This window comes from Mustela nigripes, chromosome 3 (assembly GCF_022355385.1).
Source record: "Mustela nigripes isolate SB6536 chromosome 3, MUSNIG.SB6536, whole genome shotgun sequence".
NCBI classification, from domain to species: domain Eukaryota; kingdom Metazoa; phylum Chordata; class Mammalia; order Carnivora; family Mustelidae; genus Mustela; species Mustela nigripes.
In genome coordinates, this window is record NC_081559.1 from 194,033,437 (window position 1) to 194,042,946 (window position 9,510).

Below are 9,510 nucleotides of genomic sequence, written 5' to 3' on the forward strand. Positions count from 1 at the left end.
AGAGCTTTCCAGACAAAGAAAAATAGCAAGGGGGAAATTAGAGAAGGAGGTCCAGAGGACTCAGGGCGCAGGAAGGAGAGAAGTGTGAGCAGGAGGAGGCCTCGTCTCACAGCGAGGGGGCACAGGGAACTGGACTGGCCCAGAAAAGAGGCCACGGGAGCCAACACAGTGGCCCTGACAGGTCCACGGAGATGTCCCTGCAGAAGGAGGGTGCCACGGGGGGGGGGGGGTGAGCAGGGGGGACAAGTTGCAAACCACGGAAACCACAGAGATGCCACCCTCCCTACTGCCACATCCACAGGGGCGAAGTGACCTGATCCAGTTCCCAAGGGTCTCAAAGTGTCACACCTGCAGGCTCTCCAAACCACCTGACCTCAGTGGGGGCACTGCCCTAGGCACCTCTCAGAGGCTTTGCACGGTGGAAGTGCCCTGGGAGAGGGAGCCACAGGAGTCCCAGGGTGCACCAACCGGACTCCGTCCCCAGACCAGGGCTGAACCTTCCCAATTTCCGGGCAGCAGGCACACTTGCCTTCCCCACCAGCACGGCCCGGGGGGTGGACAGGTTCTGCCCTCCTGCCGCCCTCCACTGCCCTCTCAGAGCCGTTCACCTGGCTGCCACCCCCACCCCAATCACCAGAGAACAAACTCTCCTCCCCACCCCCCACCCCCGGGGTCCTGGCACGACTAGGCTCCAGAATTCCAAGAGGAGCCAGGAGGGAGGAAAGCTGAAATCTGGGCTCAGACAAGACGAGCCTTGCGAGGGTCCCCCGCCGCCGCCGGAGTCCCTCTCCGTGCCGCGGAGCCAGGCCGGCCCTCTCCAAGTCCCGGAGAGGTAGTAAGTGTAAGGCTTGGAACCCCGCGCAGCCCAGCCCGCGCTGGGGCGGTGGGTGGGTGGGTGTCTGCTCTGGGATTATTCTTAGCGCTCCACTCTCTTCGCAAAAGTGGCGCCTCCGCCCTCCAGGCTCCGGCACGCTCGCTCGGGGCTCGCACGCCCGGCCCAGACACCGGCGCGGAGCGCAGCTCCGGGTGGGGTCCGCGAGGGGAGAGGCTCGGAGGCGCAGGAGAGGCGGGGGCTCCGGAGAGAGGAGGGGGCGCGGCGGGAGCCCCCCCCCCCCCGCGACAGGCTGCGTTTAACCCTCGGCGCCCCGCACCCAGCCCTGCGCCGCGCGCTCAGCCGCCTCCCCGGACTCCTCCCGGGGCGCGGGGAGCCCGGCGGCGGCGCGCCCAGCCCTTACCTATAGTGGTGATGACCGTGATGGCAAAGTAGAAGGAGCCGGCGAATTTCCACTGGACGCCGGCGCGGTGCGGCTCCGACTGCAGGATCACCAGCTCCAGCTGCCGGTAGTCCTCGGCGCTGATGTTGTACTTCCCCTTGATCCGGATCTCCTCGGCTTTGAGTTTCTCCTCCTCGCGCATCTCGTGGTCCGACTCGAGGGCGTCGAAGACGGCGGCGCCCACCAGCAGGTAGGTGAAGGTGCAGACGATGAGGGACAGAGTCCGCACGTTCTGCCTCTTCATGGCCGCCAGCAAGGAGCCGGCGCGGGGGGCATGTCCCGCAGGCTCGCAGCCGCGCGCGTCCCACTGCAGCGCCCGGCGGCCGCCGCCGCCTCCTCCGCCGCCGCCGCCGCCGCCTCCAAGTTGTAAGCGGCGGCGGCAGCAGCAGCAGCAGCAGCAGCAGCAGCAGCAGCGGGGAGGCGGGGGGCGGGGAGGCTGGGGGGGCCCCCCTCCGCCGGGGCCGCCACAGCCGCCGCCACCGCGAGGCGGCTGGCGGGGCAGGGGCGGCGCGGGCCCGGGCTCGGGCGAGAAGGCGGACAGGCACAGGAGGCTGCTCGAGCGCCGGGGCCAGGCGTCCGGGAGCCCCGACACCCTGCGCCAGACCCGGCCGAAGCAGCCCGCCCCACTGCGCAGGGCCATGCACGGCGGCCCCGCTGGGCACCGCGCGGGCCGCGCTGCCCTCCGCACCCCGCCCCCCGCTCCCGCCGGAAAAGCAGGGGCGGGAGCGGGAGCCGGAGCGCGGCCGGAGGGCGGCCGCCGGGGCCCGCGCCCCTCCGGGTCCGGCTCCCGGGCGGCGGCGCCCAGCTAGGAGCCCGCAGGTCTGCGCGCGCCTCGCGGGACCTCCTTCCCCTTCGGCCCTCCTCGCCCCCCCCCCTCGAGGGGGGGTGGAAAAGTTTGCGAAGTGGCGGCGTCTCCGGAGTCCCCAGCAGGCGGGGAGGGGGCCGAGCAGGTGCAGCGGGCGGGGCAGCCCGATGCCCGAAGGTCCGAGCGCCCCGCGCCCACCCGGCCGCGCAAGGGCGCGGCGGGGTCCCCGCCGGGCGTCGGCCGGTCCGTGAAGTTTGCTCGGCTCAGCCCCCGAGGCGCGGGAGCGGGGCGCGGCCCCAGGGCGGCAGGGCCCGCGGCAGAGCGGCCTCGGGGGCGGCCGGGGGACGGCGCGGCGGCGGTCGGCCAGCCCGCTCCTCCGGGGGCGGCGGGCGAGGCGGCGGCGGCGGCGGCGGCGGGAGGGGTCCCGCGGGCCTCGCGGAGCTGCGGGATGGGCGCGGGCGCATGAGCCGCGCCGGGGTCGGGGCCCTCCGGCGTCCGGGCGTCCGGGGAGGCGGCCGCTGCGCTGGTCTGTCAGGGGCGCTGCGTGCGTGCGCGCCGGAGGGAGCCGAGTGTGTGTGCGTGTGTCTGTGCGTATGTGTGTCCGTGTGTGCCCGTGTGTGTGTGCCTGTGTGTGTGTGTGTGTGTGTGCGCGCGCCCGCGCGCGCGCGTGGCACCTCGCTCCGGCGGGAGGGCCGCGGGGGGCGGGGGCCGGGCTACGCGGAGGCCAGGCCTCCCTCCCTCCCTTCTTCCCTCCCTCCCGCAGCCTCCCGGGCGCGCCACCTCCCGCCTGGTCCCCAGCCAGCTGGCGAGGCGGCCGCGGCGGCTCCGCTGCAGACCGAGCGCGGCGCGCGGCGCACGCGGAGGGAGCCAGGGAGGGGCTGCCGGGGCCGCTGGGGAGGGGGCGGAGGCGGGCCGAGGCCTGGGTGTTGCCCGAGTGGGGGCGGGAGGCGGAGCCACCAGCAGGTTTCGGCGGGGGATGGGAGGATAAATGAGGCTGCTCCGGTCCCTGTCGCCCAGCTCCCCGAGAGCGCCTGCTGCCACGCGAGGCGGACAGTTTGGGAGAACCGAGCCTGGGGGAGGAGACGGGACTCAGCCGGAGAAGGCCGCCCAGCAGCTCGAGGGAGAGGGGAGATCGCGGCGGGCGAGGCGGGGGGTGGGGGGGTGGCGAGAGCACGAGGGGAGGGCGTGCCCCGGGGCCAGCCACCTGGCGCGGCCGCGTGTCCCTGCCGGGGCGCACCTCCTCATCGCGCGCTGGGGTCCCGAGGGCCGCCTCAGCCCCCGCGCGGGTCGCTGGACAGGTGGCCCAGCACCTGCTGATCCAGAGCCCTTATCCGGAGAGTGCTGAGCCTGGCACCGGCCGCACTCTTGGGGTCCGGGCCTCAGGGAAGGTTGCCGCATTCCCCCTTCCTGGTCCCCTCCGCGATGCTTTTCCCAGAAACATTCCTCGGTTCCCCGAGGCTGGGCGCCGGGTGTATCCAGAACATGAGCCTGGCCCCTCCTCCTGCACATGGCGCCTCGCGATGGCCCCACTCCCGACCAGCCCAGGGAGGGAAGCCCAGGCTCCGGCAGGGGCGCAGCTATTCTTTGAGTCGGAAGACGGGCTTTATCCCCTTCCCACATCAGCCACCTTTGCCCGCTTCCCTCAGTCCCCCTCAGGTCGTCGAGGAGTTTCCCTGGATCACCGACCCCCTTAACCCTCACCTGAGCGGTGGAGCTCCCAATGGGTAGGCTGAAGGTGCCGAGACCCAGGGCTCCCCTTCTCTGGGTCTGGCGACCTCCCTTGGACTCCAGCCAAGAAGAGGTGGCGACTTGGGGAAAGGGACGCCCCCCGGCGGCTGACCAAGACAGCAGGAGTGGCTGAGGGCATGACGGAGTAGGCCAGGGAATGGACCGAGCCTTGCGCAGCTCGCCGGCTCCGGAGCCTGACCCCTCTGGGTCGCCCCCTCGGGCGCTGCTCCGGGCTCCCCATCCGCAGGCACTGGGGGCCAGGCGAGTCTGGGAACCCTATGCCTCACGGAGGCTCCCCTGCTGGGGCGCTCTCCACCCTGTTTCTGGGACTCGTGGGTGCTTGCGCCCCCGGCCCTACGGAAAAGTGTGCCCGAGCTGGGGGCCACATCCGGGCTGTCGGGTTGACGTTGGGTCAGCCGGCGCCGTTAGGCACAGGGAACGGGAGGTCCCCCCGAGGCAGGTGCTCCCCTGGAATTCAGGTTGGAAACCGAGGCCCCTGCGCTAGGCGAATGCGCCTGGCCTCCCGGTGAGTCACCGTGAGCGGGCGACAAGGATTCCTGCAGCTGGTAATTAATCGCGCCGTTGTTCGGCCCACGACGGAACCCCAGTTGGGCCTCCTGCCGCCCTGCGCCACCCCTGAGTCACAACCGTCGGGCCTCGGCCGTCCGGAAGCCGCCCGCCCGCCCCGGCGCCGCCAGGGGGCACTGGACTCCGACCCACAGGTGTCCCCGCTCAGAGCCGACTCCGCAGGGGAGTCCCGGCTGTCCTGCCCGCGGGGCCGGGGAGGGGGGCAGGCGCGCCGGGATGCTCCCCAGAGACAGACCCCAAGCTCTGTGGAGAGCCACTCTCTTTCGGCTTCCACACAGCCTTGCTGGAAAACGGCACCGTTTGTGAGCTCCTGGAAGGGACTTGGGAGAGTAACTCGTCCCAACTGCTTGTCTTGCAGATGGGAACACGGGCCCGGGGACACCGGACAGTTACCATCCAGAAACCACTCCTGAGCCTCTGCCGGCTTCCGTCCAGCACCTCCTTCAACAGCTCCAGCTCCCTTCTGACCCCAAAGTCACAGCGCCTTGGATAGCCACAGCTCAACCTCTCCAAAAACAAAACAAAACAAAAACCTTGGTTCTTCCTTTTTTCCCAAAATATGGCCTTTGGACTCAAAAGAAGCCCAGAGAGCCAGACTTCGGGGAGCGATCCTGAGGGCTGGAGGAGGACACACACAGGCTCCCACACAGCCCTCTCTGCACCCCACATCCTTCCCATGGTCTTGACCTACAGGTGGACGCGAGCTCCGTGAAGCAGAACCTGGCTCTGGCGAGTCTTCCCAGCACTGTGTCCCCAGCGCTCTCCGCCTCACTCGCTCAGCTAGCAGTGTGGCTGATACCACTGACAGGCCACAAAGAGGTTAGAGCAGTGACCATGCCTCTGGGGAGCCCAAGCCTCTCTCTACTTCCAGGGTTCTGGGAGCACCAGCTCCAGCCCAGATAGGAGTGGATCTGGAGCTCCGCTGTGGCCAATGAGAGCCCAGGATTCCCCCTGGCCCCACAGATTGGCTGGGCGGGGCTCAGCTCCCAACCAATGAGGAGCTCCCTAGGAAAGCATCTCTAAGAGGAGCTAGAGCGAAGTAGGGGCCTGGGGGGGGGGGCAGGAAAGCACCTCCGCACCCAAGAAAGAGATGCCTGATTTGGGGCAGCAATGCATTCTCTGTGCGGCTTAGGCCACTCAGGGCTGACCAGTGCCGCTGGGGTCCTGTCTGTGCTCCTCCAGTGGTCTGTCACTGGGCCTCCCTGGACCTCAGTGTCGTCTTTAGTAAAAACAGTTGTCTTTGATCAGATACTAAAGAACATCATGGTTCATAACTCTCTCTCTCCTGCCTACTCGTTCGCTAGGTTCTCTACATGCGTTGGGCATATTCTTAGCCTCTAGGGGCTGAGGAGTATGACCCCATCTTATCCAGAGAAGCCAAGCAGTGTTTTCTGGCCCCACTTAGTGAGCTGGAGTGGAATCGACTCTCAGCCCAGCCCTTCCGCAGCAGCACTCCGTGAAACCCATCCTGCTGCTGGCCGAAGGCAGGGAGCTACAGTGTGCTGGCTGGGCTCCGGGGCTGGTGCCCGCGTGCCTCTGGGCATACTCACCAGTGCTGGCCCAGGACTGACGGCCGAGGCTTCCAGATCATCACATCTCTGTGGTGCTGCTCACGCCTTGACATGTTAACGCCCCCATCTTTGAAAAGAGGCAGAGGAGGCAGAACCGTTGCCCCCATTTTGCAGATGAGAAAGGTGAGGCAGTAAGCCCCTTGGGCCCCAGTCACAAATAGAGAGAAGAGAAAGCTGTGATGGGATCCTCCCCTTTCCCTGGGGGCCACTGCCAGCACTCTGGGTTCCTCCCTCCAGCCCTAGGGTTACCAGCCCTCACTGATGGCTCATGGGCCATGTCTGCACTTGAAGCCCCCAGCAGGGGCTAATGCCAGAGGGAAGCGCTCTGTAAGCAGCAGCCAGGTCCACCAGGTCTGCCAGGCTCTTTGGGATATGAATAAGCATGTCCCCGGGGAAGTGTCTCTGGCCGCACTGGGGACGCTGGTTCAACAGGAAAATTCAGGATTTCTCAGAGCCCTCAGTCTGCCAGCAGGCACCATGGGCCCAGACAGGAGTGCTGTGAACAGCATTTCCCAGATTGGTTGGATCACGGAATCTGCCTCTGGGCACAGAGCTGACCTCAGAGCCAGGTCCCAAGCCACTCTTTGGGAACCACAGCCCCAGCCCGGGTTGCTGGGCATAGAGGGGCAGGAAGCCTGGATCCCACTTCTGGACGCACACAGGCAAACCCTCCTCCAGCTCAGGTCCTGGCAGCCTGCAGTCAGTCCATCCCCCTCTCTCCTCTGCCTGCAACTACCTCTGAGCACGCGGGCTCTTGCACTCCCCTGCTGAAAACCCTCCAGGAGCTCCTGGCCAAACCTCGGCCCACCCTCGGTGTCGGCACCCTCAGCCCCTGCCTCCTTCCCCCGTCCTGCGGGGCAGCCTTCAGCACAACGGTCCTCACAGCACCCAGCACCTCTGTGCCTTGTTCATGCTGTTCCCTCTGCCTGCGTGCTTTTCCCTGTCCTCTTCGGGCTCTCATCTCCTCATCTTTCAAGATTCAGCTGCGACAGCACGTCCTCCAGGAGCTTCCCCGGTCCCCAGGCTGGCCGAGGCTCCCGTGTCCCTGCACATACTCCTGTCCCATCTCCCCTGCCGGACTCAGCTCCTCGAGTGAGGGCTGTGCCTGCCTCGTCTTGGTCGAGCAGGGCCTGCCGCTTGGCAGGTAGCCAGCAGGTGCACTGCTTGATGGCAATGAAAGGGCAGGGTCAGGTTCACTCACCCGCAGGTCTGAGGTCATCGCCCCACATGAGGTCTCTCTTAGGAAAGCAGGAAGACGTAGATGCGCAGAACAGAGAGGGAAGCGTGCTGTGCAGATGACAGATGTGGCTGCCGGCCAGGATCCTGTAGGTCCCCACACTTTAGGCCGTGACTCTGATGTCACTGGGGGTCCGGTGCAGAGAAGGAAGAGGAGAAAGAGCAAGAAAGACGTAGAGGGAGAGGGAGAAGATGCTATGGGAGAGGCTCAGGCAGAGGAAGAAGTGGGGACGGGGTCTGCGGGGGGGGGGGGGGCAAGGGCCCTCAGGACTGGAACGAGTAGATGGGTGACCTTCCCTGGGCCTCGGCCCATGGCAGACATTGCTAATCGATCCCAGCCCTGTCTTTGGCCGAGAGGATCTTGAACACAGGCATATACACAGGGCTCATCCTGGGCCCAGCACTGACCTGTTTCCCTTCAAGGCCATCACCAGTCTGGCCTCCGCTGAGATGACAAAGAAGAGCCTGCACACAACGTGAGAGGACACAGGGAGCCATGGTCGGTTCCTGAGCAGGAGAGTGGTGCCGTGATAGTGGGGTACGTCCCTCTGCTGTGCTGATCCTGGGTACGTGCTTCTTGAACGCCTGCTGGATGCTGGGCCCGAGTTGGGTGTTGTGTCCTCATGACGGCTCTGCAAGACTCATCATCATCCCCACTCAGGACAGTCGTCCAAGCTTAGGACAGTAGCCATGGCGCCACTGCCCTTGGGGTGGGGGTGGGGTGGGAGTTAGGGCGCTGTGCCCTGGCCTCTCCAGGCACAGGCAACAAGGGGCCGGACCAGTAAGGTGGCAGGAAGGACAAGAAGGAAGAGACAGAGTGAGCCCAGTCCCTGGTACACAGCAGGTGTCAGAAGTTATTTTGTGGATTCCATGATTGAATCCAGAAGATGCCGAGATAAGTCCCAGGGTTCGGTGACACGTAGTGAGGGTCAGACTGGAGGCAGATGGGCTCCTAAGATACCAGAGGCAGAGCCAGTGATGGAGAAGGGAAACTGCCTTGGTCTGCCCACAGGGGTCCAGAACGTTATGTCAGGGGGCAGGGAAAGTGGTTCTGAGAGTGGACAGTCAGAGCCTGTGGCCCGTGGGTTGTCAGACCTCCAGCTTCCCCGGATACCTGTTGACAAGTGACCTGGGTACATGAGCTGCAAACTGCCCCGGGCTCCTCCCAGGGCGTCAAGCCCAGGTGGGCCCTTCTCGGCATTTCTTGGGTCTCAGAGACTTCAGCGAGGTGTCCCACTGTGGCCAGGAGGGCACAATCACCCGGGGAATCCACACGCGACACTGCTGCAGGGACGGAAGGTGTGGGGAGTCGGGGCTCAGGAGGGCTCCGACCCGCTCCCGGAGCGAGGGGACGTTTAAGAGCAGGAACTTTATTTCACAGACGGCAAAGCAGCCAGTCCTCCCAGACTCAGGGGCACGTGGCGGACGAAGGAAGCACTGGGAGGCAAAGCCAGGCTAAGGTGCCCGTCTTTCAAGCCGAGGACACCTCCAAAGCTCCAGGTGCGCGCGCGCACACACACACACACACACACTTTATTAGAGGATGGGTGGTTAGTGGACTTCAGGTGTCTTAATGGGGCCCATCCCCACGTGGGCCTGGCCCGCGAAGAGCTCCACCGCCTTCCCGGGGAGCCCAGGTGCTGCCAGGGTCAGTGCGGGAATCCCGGAGTCTTCCCAGCCTGCAGCTGCCGCGAGGGGCCCCCGGGGCCGCCAGAACCTGGGCCCCCGGGGAGGGTCTCCCGAACCGGGGCCTCGGCGGCAGGGTGCCCCAGGCAGCTGGCTGTTCTAAACCCGGGCTCAGCCGAGCCCCCAGGGCAGCAGGAGGGCCCGGCGCCCCACCTCCGCTCCCGGGTCCCTGGGACTTGGCAGGACAGAGGCTCCGGGTGTTTGCTGACTGGATTAATGAAATGGATCCGGGAACAACAACCCCACACGGCCCGGAAATGGCCCTGGCGACCTCTCTCTTGGGCGGTTTCCCACCACCCAGTGCCTGGAATGATCTGATGTTCACAGGGAGGAGACGTGTGTGGAACCCAGCCCCCTGCCTCCTTAAAATAAATAACACCATAATAATACTAAATAAAGCAAAAGAAAAAATCAAAACCCTCTGCTCCTGAAAATAAATGAGAACAACGCTTCGTTGTGGCGCGGGTCCCACAGGACGTGGGGCAGCAGCTCGCTTCCCCGGGGTTCCAGAGGGGGACCTGAGCTCCACGGTGGGATGCGGCCTGCACTTGGGGGGGGGGCACCCGGAGGAGGGGCAGAGCCAGAGGCAGGTGGGGGACTCTGTCCACACCCAGTGGGACCA

The 9,510-nt window shown here is 66.1% G+C and overlaps 1 protein-coding gene and 1 long non-coding RNA gene across 5 annotated transcripts in view; one reads left to right on the forward strand and one right to left on the reverse strand.

Moving 5' to 3' along the window:
• Positions 1 to 1,973, reverse strand: part of KCNK9 (potassium two pore domain channel subfamily K member 9) — an 85,352-nt gene extending 83,379 nt beyond the window's left edge. Inside the window, exon 1 of the mRNA XM_059395211.1 lies at positions 1,236 to 1,973. Within this exon, the coding sequence (XP_059251194.1) occupies positions 1,236 to 1,914 (679 nt within the window). The 5' untranslated portion in view covers positions 1,915 to 1,973. The remainder of the gene's footprint in view (positions 1 to 1,235) is intronic.
• On the forward strand, positions 1,374 to 9,282 carry LOC132014323 (uncharacterized). Of its 4 annotated transcripts, none has more exons than XR_009403289.1 (5): positions 1,374 to 1,464; positions 4,754 to 5,214; positions 5,700 to 6,089; positions 7,604 to 7,740; positions 8,584 to 9,282. It is a non-coding gene; the product is annotated as an uncharacterized LOC132014323 (long non-coding RNA). The 4 variants fall into 4 exon arrangements; XR_009403287.1 differs by having other exon boundaries at positions 7,626 to 7,740; XR_009403288.1 differs by having other exon boundaries at positions 5,700 to 7,768.
• The last annotated feature ends 228 nt before the right edge of the window (positions 9,283 to 9,510 follow it).